Consider the following 18,005-nt stretch of genomic DNA (forward strand, 5'->3'; position numbering starts at 1 on the left):
TTTTTAAATTAAAAAAAAAAAAAAAAAATATATATATATATATATATATATATTTATACTGTATATATAAATACAGTGGTGCCTTGGATTACAAGCATTATTCGTTCCGGGACTATGCTTGTAATCCAAATCCACTCTTAAACCAAAGTAAATTTTCCCATAAGAAATTATTGAAATGCAGACAATTGGTTCCACACCCCAAAAAATTATGATTTATTATTATGTAGAACAGATGAAACAAACATTCAGAAACAGCAGAATCTGTGATATTATAAGTTACTATAAAGTAATGGAGAGGATGGGAAACACAAGGGCGGACAGAGACTGCAGGGAGCATGAAGGAATAAGCAGGGTATATAGGGGTACAGTATGGCAGCACTCCCTGTATGGAGAGAGAGGGGTTACAACTATGAAGAGATTACCCCCACAGTCCTGTCACCTGATGCAAGCCCCAGCCTGAAGTGGATCTGCTATGATTTGGAAGGTGAGGGAGACTTCCTGGGTCAGAGTACAGTGCTGTAGACCCCGCTATGCAGGCCATGCCCCTCCTCCACTCGCACTCCCACCCAGTACAGGGAGCTCTTAAACCAAGTCACAATTTTGAAAAACTGTGAGCTCTTAAACCAAAACGCTCTTAAACCAAGGTACCACTGTGTGTGTGTGTGTGTGTGTGTGTGTGTGTGTGTGTGTGTGTGTGTGTGTGTATATATATTTATTTTATTTTTTTTCTTTACACACATCACCAACTTAGACTATTTTGTGCAGATGCATCACACACAATTCAGATTAAAAACATTTAAACACAGGTTGTAAAGGCACAACATAGGTAAATTCCAAGAGGGATGAATCCTTTCAGGAGCCGAGGTGACTGTGTATGCCGTGTGCACTGCTTCTAGATGAGCTTAGCTCCATGTTCAGGTCTCCTGGTGGCCCTGAGGGACCTCCGTCCTCTTTGCAGGTGCCTCTCTTCATACTCTTGTGGTAAAACCTGGGATAGTGTAAGAGCCGCGGATTGTCAGCTATCATCCATGGAAACACTTGGCTGCAGTCAGAACTCTCAGACATAGTGCTAGCCCAGTAATGAAGTAGTTAACCAAGAGCCCGTGCAGTCTGAGGGCGGGAGGAGGGAGAGGAGCTCCTCCCTTACCCCTGCAGATGCCAGGGGGCACAGGCCAGATGGGTACGGCCAGTGTATGGAGGGGAGGGGACATGTAGATGAGGAGGCGGTGATGGTGCCCGGGGTGGAGGGGGTGCGGAGAGTGGAGACTGGAGGGGGGGGGGGGACCAGAGGATGAGGGTAAATACGGAGAGACTGAGGGAGGCGCACATGACAGGCAATGGGAACCTAGAGTTTGTGCCAGTACTGAAATGAGTCCATGATGAGTGCACATGTGGGCAGGCAGTGTGAGCCATTATCACAGATCATATGCGGGCTTGTAGTGAGTCTGCCCGACACAGTGTGCAGACATGAAGCCTCTGTGGGGCTGCAGGGGCACTGAGGAAGCGGGGGGACGTCCCCTGGAAAAGGAGATGGCATTCTGAGTAGGCTCCGTTCACAGTGCTGCGTTATTTTAGGGTGCTCCTTTATCCCCAACTCCCTCTCCCCTCCCTCCGGCCCAGTAATTCCCCAGCTGGAGCGGCGGGGAGGGCAGTACAGGAGCTCACACTATGTTACTCAGCATTTCATTCACAGCACCACTTACAGGAGACGGGGGCACCGGGACCCGCAGTGGCCACTGAGACAGGACACAAAGGGACCCCGATGGGCATCTCATCGCCTGCCATCTCGTGTACCCGACGAGCATGGATCCGGGAAGAGCCCCTGGCACCGTCAGCCTAATTGTGAATGCCTAATTGTAGCGGGCACAGCGAGTGAGGGGACTGGATCATGGTAGGTGACAGTGCCAGCGCACCGAGGGTGGGGTGCTGGGCATCCACTGGAGAAAGCACAGAGTGCCCGGCTAGCGGGCTTCTTGGTGGGCACATACTTTAGGGCACCATAGGCTGGCAGAGGCATTGCTGTCCTTGCAGCATTACTGGGGGGCACCCACACCCCATCCCTTCCCCTTTCTAGGTCTGCTTTACACCGGAGGAGGGGAATTTAGGACAAGGGGGTGGGGAGATTCTGCTGTAACAGACTAGAGGCTGGAGCTGGTTAAAAATGGCCGCGTAGGAAGGGGAGGACCCGGCGCAAACATCGGGATCAACTTGGAAGTGAAGCCGGGGAGAGCTTCTCCTCTCTAGACAGGTGTCCCGGCCAGAGCCGTATTAAAGGGGCAGTGCCCGGCCCGCCAGCTCCATCCCGGGACACCAGCCATGATGTGGAGATAGGAGGCGCACTATATGGCGCGTCCCTCCCCATGTTTGTAGGGCAGCAAATGGGTACAGGAGGGGCAGCCCGGCGGAGCTGGTGCCCGCATTGCCTCCTGCTGCAGTGCCCGATGGAGGTCGCTCAGCGCTAGCATCACCAGCTGGTGCCATGGGCGGCCGAGAACTTTCTGTACGGCTGTGTACTACTAGGTTGTCTGGCAATGGCCTCCTACGGTAACGGGACACTTCTAACCGGAGCAATACACACAGAACGCATGAGACATGAAGTACATCCTATATAGAATCCTATACCATGAGATACACCCTATATAGAATCCTATACCATGAGATACACCCTATATATAATCCTATACCATCAGATACACCCAATATATAATCCTATACCATGAGATACACCCTATATATAATCCTATACCATGAGATACACCCTATATATAATCCTATACCATGAGATACACCCTATATAGAATCCTATACCATGACATACACCCAATATATAATCCTATACCATAAAACAGAAGTACATCCTATATATAAACCCAAACCATGAGATACACCCAATATATAATCCTATACCATAAAACAAGTACATCCTATATATAATCCTATACCATGAGATACACCCTATATATAATCCTATACCATGAGACAGAAGTACACCCTATATATAATCCTATACCATGAGACAGAAGTACACTCTCTATATATAATCCTATACCATGAGACAGAAGTATATCTTATATATATAATCCTATACCATGAGACAAGTGCATCCTATATATAATCCTATACCATGAGACAGAAGTAAACCCTATATATAATCCTATACCATGAGACAGAAGTATATCTTATATATATATATAATCCTATACCATGAGACAGAAGTACACCCTATATATAATCCTATACCATGAGACAGAAGAACACCCTATTTATAATCCTATACCATAAGACAAGTATATTTTATATATATATAATCCTATACCATGAGACAGAAGTACACCCTATATATAATCCTATACCATGAGACAGAAGTACATCCTATATATAATCCTATACCATGAGACAGAAGTACATCCTATATATAATCCTATACCATGAGACAGAAGTACACTCTATATATATAATCCTATACCATGAGACAGAAGTATATCTTATATATATAATCCTATACTATGAGACAGAATTACATCCTATATATAATCCTATACCATGAGACAGAAGTACACTCTATATATATAATACTATACCATGAGATAGAAGTACACCCTATATATAATCCTATACCATGAGACAGAAGTACATCCTATATATCATTCCTATACCATGAGACAGAAGTATATCTTATATATATAATCCTATACCATGAGACAGAAGTACACCCTATATATAATCCTATACCATGAGACACATCCTAAAGATAATCCTATACCATGAGACAGAAGTGCACCCTATACATATAATCACTATGAGACATATCCTATAGATAATCCTATACCATAAGACACATCTTGTATATAATCCTATAATATGAAATAAATTTTTATATATATATCCGATAATATGAGACAGAAGTATATCTTATATATATAATCAATTGCCACAAGACATAAGAACATCCTATACCATGAGACTAAAGTATATATATGTGGGAGAAAACCCGAGCAAAGACAGAGAGAACATACAAACTCTTTGCAGATGTTGCCCTTGGTGTGATTTGAACTCAGGACTTCAGCGCTGCCAGGCTACAGTGCTAACCACTGAGCCACTGTGCTGAACACCCTATATATAATCCTATACTATGAGACATTTGTACACCCTATATGTAATCCTATACCATGAGATATATTTATGAGACACAAGAACATCCTATATACAATCCTATACTATGAGACAGTTGAACACCCTATATATAATCCTATACTGAGACAGTTGAACACCCTATATATAATCCTATACTGAGACATTTGTACACCCTATATATAATCCTATACCATGAGATATATTTATGAGACATAAAAACATCCTATATGTAATCCTATACTATGAGACAGAACTGCACCCTATATATAAAACTATGCTGAGACAGAAGTGCGTACTATATATAATATACTGAGACAGACGTATGTTTTCTATAGAACCCTGTACTATAAAATAGGAATAATCCTATATTGTATAAAATCCTATACTATAAGACGAGTGACATAGAGTGAACATCTGGCTGGCAAGGTGGACGTCTTTTAGCACAGACCCAAAGGTAATATGTCTTACTTGTCCAGTACAATGTGTTAAGATCACCTCTGGGCAGTGTCTTCTATAGAGTTATATGCAAATATTTAGCTTACTATGGTATGAACATATGCTACAGAATATCACAGCTCACTTTTTTTTGTTGCTTTATTTACCAGAAAAATACCATATAAAACAAAGGTACAGAGAGCCTAAACCCAGCAAAGTCTTACTAAGTTGAAGAATGACTTTGAGAAAGCTTTATTTATAGTGGTAAAGAGACAGCAATACAGCATTTGAGTAAAAAATAGCCCAAATCGCCTTTTATACAGCAAGTGTAAAAGCATAGTAACTACTGAATGCCATAGCAGCATGGTGATTTCTGTGATTTCTGTAATCCATACGTCTACACAGAACACCATACACTGCAGCCAGCTATCTAGAGCTAGAAGAGTTTCCCAAGTAACCCTTTCAATACTGCAGTCCAAGAAAAACACAATCCTCAAAGATCATTCTATAACTAAGTGGTAACATCTCACCAATCTCTCTTTGGTGGCTGTAGCACTTTCAGTCATACATCATTGGTTAACCAGTCAGGTGCTAGAATAATAAGGTGCTGAAGTGCACAGGGAGCTGCACGGTCTTTCACCCATCTGTGTCCTCATTCTTTGTGTACGGATACTACATCTTTAAAGGGATGTCATTTTATATCAGGTTTTTTTTTTAAGTAGTGTAGGATGGGCCTGATGTAGGACGTCACCCATTCCTCTCCTCCTCCCCCCTCCTTCCCTCTCTCTCTTTCTCTTTTCTGTCTTTTTTATTCTACCGTTCCTCTGCTCATTTTCCTAATGGAACACAATTCACAAAGTTGCCTTCTACCTCTATGTGAGGAAGCCTAAATTGGGTAGTGTGCGAAAGGAGGGTCCCAGGATTTTTAAAGCAAAACCCCCTGCCACTATCCAAATCTGGAATTTCCAAAGGAAGCTTTATTGCTTTTCTTTTTTAATGTGTATTTTGCAGGAATATTTTTATTTTTGGGGGGGATACAGAAAGTTGGATGTGGGATTGCAGAAGCAAAAGCGAGCGGACAGCTGCTGCCTGTGACTCAGTAACTTTGTGTATGTAACAGTGGAGTATAAGAGGATACCCTATACAGTCATGTATGCATCACCTTTATGCCTGACACAGGTAAAGTGACTTCTATCTAGTTATTCTGTTTTGCAGCTTGAATTACTCTTCTCCCACCCTACATGCCACTTCCCACTGCATTCTAGAGCCTTGTCATACGCAGCTACGTTTGCATCTTTATAACATGTTTATTGCATGGCAGTGGAGATTGTAAATGTTTGCATCCAGATGAAACAGCACAGAAAATGATAGCCTCCATGCCTGTGTGTTAGGATGATGGTAGTTGTGACTTTGAGGTTTCCTGAATATAAAAAAATGAACAAGCCAGAAACTTCAAAGGGAAGTGTTTATGTCCTCGAAGAGGTCACATTTCTACATATAGTTGTTTTTAAATATAGAAAATATCAATTCAGATAAAGTTTTGGGTGTATGTTTTTAAGAACTTTTTCTTTCTCAGGAATGTGTTGCAGGCCGTTTTTTGCTGATTAAAAAAAAAAGCTAGTCACATGTCTGGTCCGCCCCTCGCCCCACACCCTCTCGCCCGCTCTTTTCTGAGACGTGTATTTTTATTTTATATATAGATATATAATTTTATATCTGTATGTGTGTATATATATAGATAGATAGATAGATAGATAGATAGATAGATAGATAGATAGATAGATAGATCTAGATATACACATATGCATTAAGATATATATTTTTGTGTTACGTGTGTGATTCGAGACATGTGCCAGCATCTCTGCTTATTTTCAAAGGGTGGTCTGGAAGGTTTGGTTAAGTTCACGATTTGTTTTCTATGTCTTTCTTCTAGGCTATACAGCTAATTGAAGGCTTTTTGTTCATGTTATATCACATTTACAATATAGAATTAGTGCCGTTATTCCCTGGGGTGCTGAGTAATTGTGGGTGTTTTCCAGTTCAAATGTTTTGAAGTTCGGTAACTTCTACAAAACCAAAACTAGGTCTGGTTTGCTGTGTATCTTATTGCTCACTCAAATGGCAGCCCTGGGGTTAATGGACTGGAGGGTGGAAAGGGCCTGGTGCGTGAAGTGACCTTGGCCTGGTATGACAGCACTCCCAATGAGCAGCAGCAAAGGCCAATTATTCCCACTTTTCATTGTATTTTGGTGCACCTGCAATTCATATTGCAACCTTTTTCTGTTTGCATCCATATAGGCATGTCTCAGTTTATGTAGGTGTGTGTCAGTATGTGCTCTAATACATGTATAGCCTGGCATTAACTGCAATTTTTTTTATTAACATACACAACTATAGAAGTGTCTACTATGTGGTTTATAAAACAATGTGTTGTAGACTGGTCAGCATTTTATACTGAAGGTAAAGTGATGTTAAGTGCAAACTATCTACTTAAATAATAAATAATATTAGAGAACATATGCTAAATATAGAGAAATAGCTGTATTCAAAGAAACGTAGTGATACAAAGAAACATTAGCGTGACAAAGTGCAACTTGTAAGTTCTGTGTGAATGGATGAACCATAGAGTAGCATTGCGTTACCATGTGCAGAACAGATATACCACACTTATTTACATAATGTAGGATCGTATAGCACTAAGAATCAGTTTTGCAGTGATTGGCTACGTTCACACATAGTAATTCTGTCAGTCTTTTTTCAACCAAAATTAGGAGTGAAACTGACAGGACAAAATTATAATGGGAAGATTTGCACAGTTTGTGTTTTCAGTCCACTCCTGGTTTTGAAAAAAAACTGAAGGAAATATTATGTGTGAACATAGCCATTAATTGGCACCTACTGGTATCAAAGATTAGGCTATTCTACTCCATATTTTTGGTGTAAATGTGAAATAACATTTAGTCAATGCTGCAATGTTATTTTTAGCTGATATTAGCTTTTTGATTGTAGAATTGTTTTGTATTGTGTATACATTGCTGTGTATTTGGCATTAAGCTATATGTTCGAATAAATAAAATATTTGCTTTTGTTAACGGGAACCAATCACTTAAAAAATGCCTATAATGCTAAGGAAACGTGCTGATACATCACCCAACACACTTTGTAATGTGTGTTATTTAGTGCCGCACTACCCCTTTAATGAGGGCCAACTAGTCATCTGGGCATTTTTCTTTTGTCAAGTAGTTATGGTCCCTTGGGCGTGTCAGTGCTGTAATCATGCCCCTCTGGGTGGGATTCAGAGCTATGTATCTTCAGTATGTCACCGAGAGAAAGGCCTTCCAAGGCACTCCAACATATTTATGTCCTGCAGGAAGTGGTGTACTTTCTAGTCTGACACAGTGTTTTTTGCTGCCTCCTCTGTCAGTGACAGGAACTGTTTTTCTACTGGGAATTTGCTTTTGCTTCTGCTTTGGACATTTACAGTCACAGACAGAGGTGGTAGCAGAGAACACTGTCAGACTGAAAAGAAAACACCACTTCCTGCAGGTCATACAACAGCTGATAAGTACTGAAATACTGGAGATTTTTAAATAGCGTTACACATCTATATAACTTTTTGACTGATTTGGAATAAAACCATTTTCTGAAATACCCCTTTAATGTATGGGATTTCAGACTAAAAGCCTTTACCAGAAGCCAGCTAGAGTTGTGTAAAGCATTCTGCCATTGCTAATTGGAGCAAAAGAAATGTATCCTTTGGTGTGTTGATTCAACCGGTACAAACCCACACACCCTATACGCAGCGTATTTACTGCTGCGATATGCAGCAGATTAGGCAGCAGATTGGATCTAAATAACTGAACACAGCATCAAATCTGCACCATCAAATCTTCTGCGTATCTGCTGCGTATACGGTGTGTGTTTGTCCCCATAGAGTACAAACACACATACCGTATACGCAGCAGATTTGATGCTGTGTTCAGTTATTTAGATCTAATCTGATGCGTATTTGTTGCGTATTTGCTGCGTATCGCAGCAGTAAATACGCTGCGTATACGGTGTGTGTGTTTATACCCTTAGGGTGCAAACACACACAGCGTATACGCAGCAGATACGCAGCAGATTTGATGGTTCAGATTTGATGCTGTGTTCAGTTATTTAGATCTAATCTGCTGCGTATCTGCTGCGTATTTGCTGCGTATCGCAGCAGTAAATACGCTGCGTATACGGTGTGTGTGTTTGTACCCTATGGGTGTGTTCACACGTACAGGATCTGCAGCAGATTTGATGGCGCGGATTTGAAGTTGCAGAATCAATGCAAAGTAACTCTAGGCCATCAAATCTGCTGCAGATTCAAATCTGCGCCATCAAATCTGCTGCAGATCCTGCATGTGTGAGCGCAACCTCAATATCTGGCAGATATTGTAATGCTGCTTGTAAATGTTGTTGGAGAGTTGATAATGGTCTGTGGCTCATTTTTCACAGTTTGAGCTAGGCCATTTTAGCTGATCATAGACTTAGCACTTGCCATTGTGAGAAAGCAGGACTTACTTGTGCTGCAGTTGCATGTTACTTACATTGAGGTCTATGGTAACAAAGTCATGTGTGACGCACACAATTCACTAACTAGTTGTGTTCTAACAGTGTTTTTTTGCCGTTATTTCATAATAATGACATCATTTTGTACAATAACTTCTGTCATTATGAAATAACAGACGTTATTTGGCCTCAAACAGCCAAAAATGACATTGTGGGAATATAGCCATGAAGCTGTGCATGAGCTTGTGTGTCGCGCTGGTCTTCTTTCACGGCTATAACAAAATTAAATGCTTAATAGTATAGTGATACATAATGTTGTAAACTGGATAATGCAGTGCTAAGCATTTCTCTTCTACTTTATGTATGTGAATTGTGTGTGTTAACACGCTTCCACTATCTATATATATTCCTAAATGCACACACAGAATCTGTGTCCTCGTATAACCTTACTTTCTGTTCTCTTAGCACAAACACCCCTCTCGAGCTCCACCTGTTCTTACTCCGGAAGTAAGATTCCGCGCCCCCCCCCCCCCTTGTATTTCTTGCATTTGCTTTGTGAAGTTAACCATTCATCAGCCAACAGCACCCTTTATAACTGAGAGCTCTGTTCTTTGTTTTCTGTCAAGTATGAGATTGAAGGATATGTAGTGTTTCTGTATTGTTTATCAAGGAATATGTAGTAGTATATGCTTCATATGTTCCTTTTGTAAGATGCATGGCTCCTAATTTCCTTAAGATTTTCTGCAGTTTCATCTCTGCAGTAAAAGTGAATACACTATATTAAGACTTGCCAACAATACATTATAAGATGAACAAAACTGCCTTTTTATTTATAATGCAGGCCCCAAATAATGTATATAAACATGCCATGGAAGTCTGTGGCTTAGCCTGGGTTCACATAGAATTTTTGCTGTCCATTTAAAGCGCCTCTGTACCCACAATCTGACCCCCCCCAAACCACTTGTACCTTCGGATAGCTGCTTTTAATCCAAGATCTGTCCTGGGGTCCGTTCGGCAGGGGATGCAGTTATTGTCCTAAAAACAACTTTAACCCCTTCAAGACCGAGCCTATTTGCACCTAAAAGACCAGGCTCATTTTTCAAAATCTGACCTGTCTCACTTTATGCGCTTATAGCTCAGTGATGCTTTAACGTATGCTAGCGATTCTGAGATTGTTTTTTCGTCACATATGGCACTTTATATTAGTGGCAAAATTTGGTCACTACTTTGTGTGTTTTTTGTGAAAAAACATCAAAATATCATGAAAAATTGAAAAAATTAGCATTTTATGAACCTTGAAATTCTCTGCTTCTAAAAAAAGAAAGTTGTATTACATAAATTAGTTACTAAGTCACATTACCGATATGTCCTCTTTATTCTGGCTTCATTTCATAAACATATTTTACTTTTTTAGGGTGTTACGGGGGTTAGAAATGTATCAGCAAATTACCACATTTTCGTGAAAGTTTCCAAAACTGATTTTTTTAGGGACCAGTTCTTATTTTAAGTTGATTTAGGAGGTTTGTATACTGGAAACCCCCATAAGTGACCCCATTTTGGAAACTAGACACCTTAAAGAATTAATCTAGGGGTATAATGAGCATTTTAACCCTACAGGGGCTGGAGGAAAGTATTCACCATTAGGCTGTAAAAAAATGAAAAATTAAAATTTTCCAATAATATATACATTTAGATTAAAGTTTCTCATTTTCAAAAGGAACATGAGAGAAAAAGCACCCCAAAATTTGTAACACATGTTCTCTTGAGTACTACGGTACCCCATATGTGGGCGTAAACCACTGCATGGGCACACAGCGGGGCTCAGAAGGGAAGGAGCGCCAATTAGCTTTTCCATTGCAGATTTTGCTGAAGAAGTTTCCGAGCGCCAGGTGCATTTGCAGTGCCCTGTAGTGTCAGCAGAGAGAAAAAACCCCATAAGTCACCCCATTTTGGAAAGTACACCCCTCAAAGAATTTATCTTGGGGTAGGATGAGCAATTTGACCCCACAGGTGTTAGAGGAAAGTATTCAAAATTAGACAGTAAAAATGAAAAACTCAAATTTTTCCCAATAATATGTTCGTTTAGTTCGAAATTTCTCAATTTCACGAGGAACAAAAGAAAAAAAGTACCCCAAAATTTGTAACGCAGTTTCTCCTGAGTAAAAAGGTACCTCATATGTCGGTATAAACCACTGTATGGGCACACATCAGGGCTCAGAAGGGAAGGAGCGCCAATTAGCTTTTTCAATGCAGATTTTGCTGAAGAAGTTTCTGAGCGCCAGGTGGGTTTGCAGTGCCCCTGTAGTGCCAGCGGAGTAAAATCTCGCCATAAGTCACCCCATTTTGGAAAGTGCACCCCTCAAAGAATTCATCTTGGTGTGTGGTGAGCATTTTGACCCCACAGGTATTAGAGGAAAGTATTCAAAAGTAGACAGTAAAAATGAAAAACTCGAATTTTTCCAATAATATGTTCCTTTAGTTGGAAATTTCTCAATTTCACGAGGAACAGGAGAGAAAATTCACCCCAAAATCTGTAACGCAGGGTCTCCTGAGTAGAACGGTACCCCATATGTGGGCATAAACCACTGTATGGGCACACAGCCGGGCTCAGAAGGGAAGGAGCACCAATTAGCATTTTCTCTGCAGATTTTTCTGAAGAAATTTCTGAGCACCAGGTGCATTTGCAGCGCCCCTGTAGTGTCTACAGAATAGAATCCCCCCAAAAGTCACCCCATTTCGGAAAGTACACCCCTCAAAGAATTCATATTGGGGTAGGATGAGCATTTTGGCCCCACAGGTATTAGAGGAAAGTATTCAAAATTGGCCAGTAAAAATGAAAAACTTGAATTTTTCCAATAATATGTTGGTTTAGTTTGAAATTTCTAAATTTCACAAGGAACAGGAGAAAAAATGTACCCCAAAATCTGTAACGCAGGTTCTCCTGAGTACAACGGTACCCCATATGTGGGCATAAACCACTGTATGGGCACACAGCAGGGCTCAGAAGGGAAGGAGCGCCAATTTGCTGGAGCAAAACCGCAGCTAGTAACAGTTATTAGAATAGCGCAGTTACTAAAATACAATAAAAAAAATTAGATTACAGGTAATGTGGGGTGGTTACGGGTAATCTGGGGTGGTTCCGGGTAATCTAGAGGTGGTTTCGGGCAGTCTGGGGTGGTTACGGGCAGTCTGGGGTGGTTACGGGCAGTCTGGGGTGGTTACGGGCAGTCTGGGGTGGATATGGTCAACATGGGGTGGTCACAGGCAACCTGCTGTGGTTACGGGCAGTCTGGGGTGGTTACGGGTAATCTGGGGTGGTTAGAGGCAACCTGGGGTGGTTAGAGGCAACCTGGGTTGGTTAGAGGCAACCTGGGGTGGTTATGGGCAACGTGGGGTGAATACGGACAACCTGCTGTGGTTACAGACAATCTGGTATGGTTACAGGCAACCTGCTGTGGTTACGGACAATCTGGGGTGGTTGCGGACAATCTGGGGTGGTTACAGGCAACCTGCTGTGGTTACGGATAAACTGAAGTGCTAATAGGTAATCTGAGGTGGGTACCTGTAATCTGGCGTGGTTACGGGCAATCTGGAGGGGGTCACTGGCAATTTGGGGTGGTTAGAGGCAAGGTGCAGTGTTCAGAGGCAAGGTGCGGTGGTCAGATGCAAGGTGCGGTGGTCATAGGCGATGTGCGGTGGTCATAGGCGACGAGCGGTGGTCAGAGGCAAGGTGCGGTGGTCATAGGCGACGTGCGGTGGTCATAGGCGACGTGCGGTGGTCAGAGGCGACGTGCGGTGGTCAGAGGCGACGTGCGGTGGTCAGAAGCGACGTGCGGTGGTCAGAGGCGACGTACGGTGGTCAGAGGCGACGTGCGGTGGTCAGAGGCAAGGTGCGGTGGTCAGAGGCAAGGTGCGGTGGTCAGAGGCAACCTGCGGTGATTGCGTGCAATCTGGGGGGTTACATGTAATCTGGCATGATTATGGGCAATCTGGGGTGGTTATGCCCAACCTGCGGTGGTTATGCCCAACCTGCGGTGGTTAGGGGCAACCTGGAGGGGTTACAGAAAATCTAGAATTGTTACGGATAGAGTGAAGTGCTTATAGCTAATCTGGGGTGGTTACATGTAATTTGGGGTGGTTACAGGCAATCTGGGGTGATTACGGACAATCTGGAGGGGGTCACTGGCAACGTGCGGTGGTTACGGGCAACGTGCGGTGGTTACGGGCAACGTGCGGTGGTTACGGGCAACGTGCGGTGGTTACGGGTAATCTGGGGGGTTACGTGCAATCTGACGTGATTACGGACAACCTGGGGTGGTTACGGGCAACGTGCGGTGGTTACGGGTAATCTGGGGGGGTTAGGGGTAATTTGGGAGTAAACTGTAATTATTACTATAATAAAAAGTGTGTGTTTTATTTTTTTGTATGTTTGTCACTTTTTGTACTTTATACATTCATTTTCACTGTATTACTATGATTACTGTGATATTTTCTATCACAGTAATCATAGTTCAGTGACAGAGACCAAATTGGTCTCTGTCACTTTAAATTTTCAGAGCTTGGCTGGTTGTGGAGCGCATGCGCACTTCATAACCAGCCAGGACGTCGAGGAGGAAGGAGCTCCGTGGATCCGGTGAGTATATGGGGAAGGGAGGGTGACTCGGGGACGGGGGTGACAGGGGGGGTGGGGGGCGACTTGGGGGGTGGGGGGACATCACTTCTTATCCCCTGTCACCAATCATTCATGGTGACAGGGGATAAAAAGTGCAGGTAGTATATACCGCTGATCGCTTGTACCGGGACCCCACAGGGGGGGTCCCGATGACTGCCCCATGCTCTCCGCTACCTCCGGTGGCGGAGAGCATGGGGCTTTCATTCATTTTTCTTTTTTGATCACTGTGAACAGACATTAGTCTGTTCACAGTGATCGCGGCGGCCATCTTGGATCCGATGGCCGCCGCGGGAGGGGGGGGGTTAGTGACTGGGGCACTAGGGGGCTGATCTGGGGTCTGATTTTTACTTATTTCATCTCCCCCCACCGTGGGGATTCACGGTGGGGGGAGATGAAATACAGCGGCGGCACCGGCCCATTAGTGACCGCCGTTTCGGCGGTCACTAAGGGGTTAATGGGGGGTCAGCTGCGGGATCGCAGCTGATCCTCATTATCTCCGGTGCTATACACAGATGAGAGCGGGATCGCTGTCCCTGCAGCGATCCCGTTCTCATCACAAAGCCCCTGTCAGTCAGGAACGTATATGTACATTCCTACTGCACGGGGCATGTGCAATAGGAACGTATATATACAGATGGCTGACGTGAAGGGGTTAATAAGGGTACAAACACACACAGCAAATATGCAGCAGATACGCAGCAGATTTGATACTGTGTTCAGTTATTTAGATGTAATCTGCTGCGTATCGCAGCAGTAAATACGCAGCGTTTATGCCATGTGTGTTTGTACCCGTAAGGTGCGTTCACACCTACAGGATCTGCAGCAGATCTGCAGCAGATTTGATGCTGTGTTCAGTTATTTAACTGAAATCTGCAGCAGAAAATCAGCTGCAGATCCTGTAGGTGTGAACGCACCCTTAGGGTATAAACACACACACCATATACGCAGCGTATTTACTGCTGCGATACGCAGCAAATACGCAACAAATACGCAGCAGATACGCAGCAGATTAGATCTAAATAACTGAAAACAGCATCAAGTCTTCATCAAATCTGCTGCGTATCTGCTGCGTATTTGCTGCGTATCTGCTGCATATACGGTGTGTGTGTTTGTACCCTCAAGGTTTCAAACACACACACCATATACGCAGCAGATACGCAGCAGATTTGGTGGTGCAGATTTGATGCTGTGTTCAGTTAGATGTAATCTGCTGCGTATCTGCTGCGTATCGCAGCAGTAAATACGCTGCGTATACAGTGTGTGTGTTTGTACCCTTAATCTGGCAGTGATGTGTCTAACGGCTGGGGCTTATGCTACATTTACACAGAACGATTATAGGGCAAATTTTCGCGATAACGATTGAATTTGAACGATAATCGTACGTGTAAACGCGGCGAAAGATCGATAAATCGTTTATTTTGATCTTTTAACATGTTGTTAAATCGTCGTTCGCAAAAAATTCGCTGATCGTTCCGTGTAAACAGTTGTCGCGCGATAGTCTGGTCGGCCGCACCCCCCCCGTTCGCTCGCAGCCAGGCCCCCCGCTCATCCGCAGCCCCCTGTGCCGGCTTGATCGCCACCCCTGCCGCTCTGATCGCCCGCCCCCCCCCCCCGCTGCTCTTATTGCCCCTCTGCCGCCGCCACCGCTCCGATCGCCCCCGCCACCCCGGCCACGAGCATACATTACCTGCTCCGCATAGCAGGTCTTCGAAATCCCCGACTCCCCTCTTCAGTGCATTGATTGGCTGAAGAGGGGAGCCGGGAATTTCAAACGGCTCCTCTTCAGCCAATCAGTGCTCCTCTTCAGCACTGATTGGCTGAAGAGGAGCCGTTTGAAATTCCCGGCTCTCCTCTTCAGCCAATCAATGCACGGCAGCACTGATTGGCTGAAGAGGAGCTGTTTGAAATTCCCCTCTTCAGCCGATCAGTGCTGCCTTGCAGGGGGGTGGCGATCGGAGCGGCGACGGCGGGGTGGCGATCGGAGCGGCGGCGGGGTGGCGATCAGAGCGGCGGGGGTGGCGATTGGGGCGGCGGGGGTGGCGATCGGGGCGGCGCAGGGGGCTGCGGTTGACCGTGGGGCCGGGCTGCGGATGAGCATGGGGCCGGGCTGCGGATGAGTGGGGGGGCGGGCTGCGGGTGCGCGATCGCAAAACGATTTTTCCGTACAATATATTAAACCGTCTAAAGGCTGATCGTTATAAAAAAAAAAAAAACGCTACTCCGACATCGTTAATCGTACGATTGGGCCAATAACCGCCTCGTGTAAACTTAGCATTACATTTGTATATGCATTAGGCTGCCACAACCTCTCCGTCCTTCTTCCCCACCCTCCTCATCATTAGGAATGATCCAGGAACATTAACTGCTGTTTGAGCTTTGCACAACGATCCAGCCCATGTTCATTATGCACACAGGTGGGGAATAGGAGGCAATCTGCCTGGAGCATTCCTAATCATGAGGAGGGTGGGGAGGAAGGACAGAGAGGTTGTGCCAACCTAATGCATATACAATGTAAGCCCCGGCCGTTAGACACAGCGCTGCAGGATTAAAAGTAGTTTTTAAAACAATAACTGCACCACCTGCCGAACGGACCCCAGGACAGATCTTGGATTAAAAGCAGCTATCTGAAGATACAAGTGGTTTGGGGGGGGACAGATTGTGGGTACAGAGTCGCTTTAACAGTTTCATTTAATGGAAAAAGCAGATGCATTTGTGTGCAGCCGTTTGGATCCATTTTCCCATTGACTTCTATTATTAAGAAAGACGGATCAAAACAGATCATTTTTTTAGGGTACATAAAAACAAACAGAGGAAAAAAGTTTTTTTCCATTATTTATAAGCAAAAAATTATAAAAAGAAATAATAATAAAAGCTAGAGACTGTGGCACATATAATTACTCCCCAGTTAGCCCTGTGGGTGATAAAATCAAAGCGCTATGGCTCTTAGAAGGTGAGGAGGAAAAAAATGAAAATTGTCTCTGTCCTTAAAGTGACACTGTCACCCCCAATAATCATTTTTCAATCTTTACAGGTGTGTGTAACCCGCCTATATCTCTCTGCATACCTGTAACTATTTTTCAGTTTCATGAGGTGGCTTTCCCTGAAAGCGTAATTTGGCCGGGTATCTTCTAGCGCCACTGGGCGGGGCTTGGTCCCTGAAGCGCCACATAGCCCCGCCCATTACAGCGCCGTTGACCCCGTCCCCTTGGGCTCTGTGTTTGAGGCCTCCCTGACGTGCGCGTCCACATCTCCCGCCGTCTTCCGCGTGCGGGATTGTCATGTGGCGCGCAGGCCGCACCGTCCCTTGTTGCGTGGGACTCTCCGGATGCCTCGCTGCGGCTGTGAAACCCTCCTCACAGCCAGCAGCGAGGCGCAGACATAGAGCGCAGGCGCACTGCGGCGGTCCTTTTCGGCGCATGCGCAGTGCGCGGCGGACGCCGCGGTGCGCCTGCGCTCTATGTCTGCGCCTCGCTGCTGGCTGTGAGGAGGGTTTCACAGCCGCAGCGAGGCATCCGGAGAGTCCCACGCAACAAGGGACGGTGCGGCCTGCGCGCCACATGACAATCCCGCACGCGGAAGACGGCGGGAGATGTGGACGCGCACGTCAGGGAGGCCTCAAACACAGAGCCCAAGGGGGCGGGGTCAACGGCGCTGTAATGGGCGGGGCTATGTGGCGCTTCAGGGACCAAGCCCCGCCCAGTGGCGCTAGAAGATACCCGGCCAAATTACGCTTTCAGGGAAAGCCACCTCATGAAACTGAAAAATAGTTACAGGTATGCAGAGAGATATAGGCGGGTTACACACACCTGTAAAGATTGAAAAATGATTATTGGGGGTGACAGTGTCACTTTAAGGGGTATTCCACTCAAACATAACTTTTGACATGTTGCTGCCCATGGTGAAACTAACAATTCATTCCTTACTTGTATTCTTTATGTGAGCACTGTAAAACAGTGTCAGCTGTTTTGATTATTGGGGTTCCTGGGTGAGTGTCACTTTAACTTTATAAGTTTCTCCCAGTTCTAGGCTGCTGCTTTTTTAATGAGGATACAAAAAACTGTGTGTGAGCTTTTCTCTCTGTCGCCGCCCCCCCCCCTTTTGAGATGGCTGATATAAATAAGTCCCTATCTGTAACTTTGGAACAAATTGTAATGCTGGAGGGATAATGACTGAGATCATCAGCAACTTGACTTCAGATTAACCCTCCCAGCATTGGGCTGCCTTC

General features: G+C 44.5%; 1 protein-coding gene across 3 annotated transcripts in view; it reads left to right on the forward strand.

Annotated features, from left to right (window-relative positions):
• The first annotated feature begins 1,697 nt into the window (after positions 1 to 1,697).
• The window catches only part of NFIC (nuclear factor I C), a 139,964-nt gene continuing 123,656 nt past the window's right edge, over positions 1,698 to 18,005 (forward strand). The window contains exon 1 of one of the 3 annotated variants that reach the window (XM_069962558.1): positions 1,698 to 1,891. In XM_069962558.1, coding sequence (XP_069818659.1) covers positions 1,889 to 1,891 — 3 coding nt within the window. In that variant the 5' untranslated portion in view covers positions 1,698 to 1,888. Of the gene's footprint in view, positions 1,892 to 5,347; positions 5,749 to 18,005 lie in introns of those variants that run through there. The other 2 variants (XM_069962559.1, XM_069962557.1) reach the window with 2 other exon arrangements.

Source organism: Dendropsophus ebraccatus, chromosome 3 (assembly GCF_027789765.1).
Source record: "Dendropsophus ebraccatus isolate aDenEbr1 chromosome 3, aDenEbr1.pat, whole genome shotgun sequence".
NCBI lineage: Eukaryota > Metazoa > Chordata > Amphibia > Anura > Hylidae > Dendropsophus > Dendropsophus ebraccatus.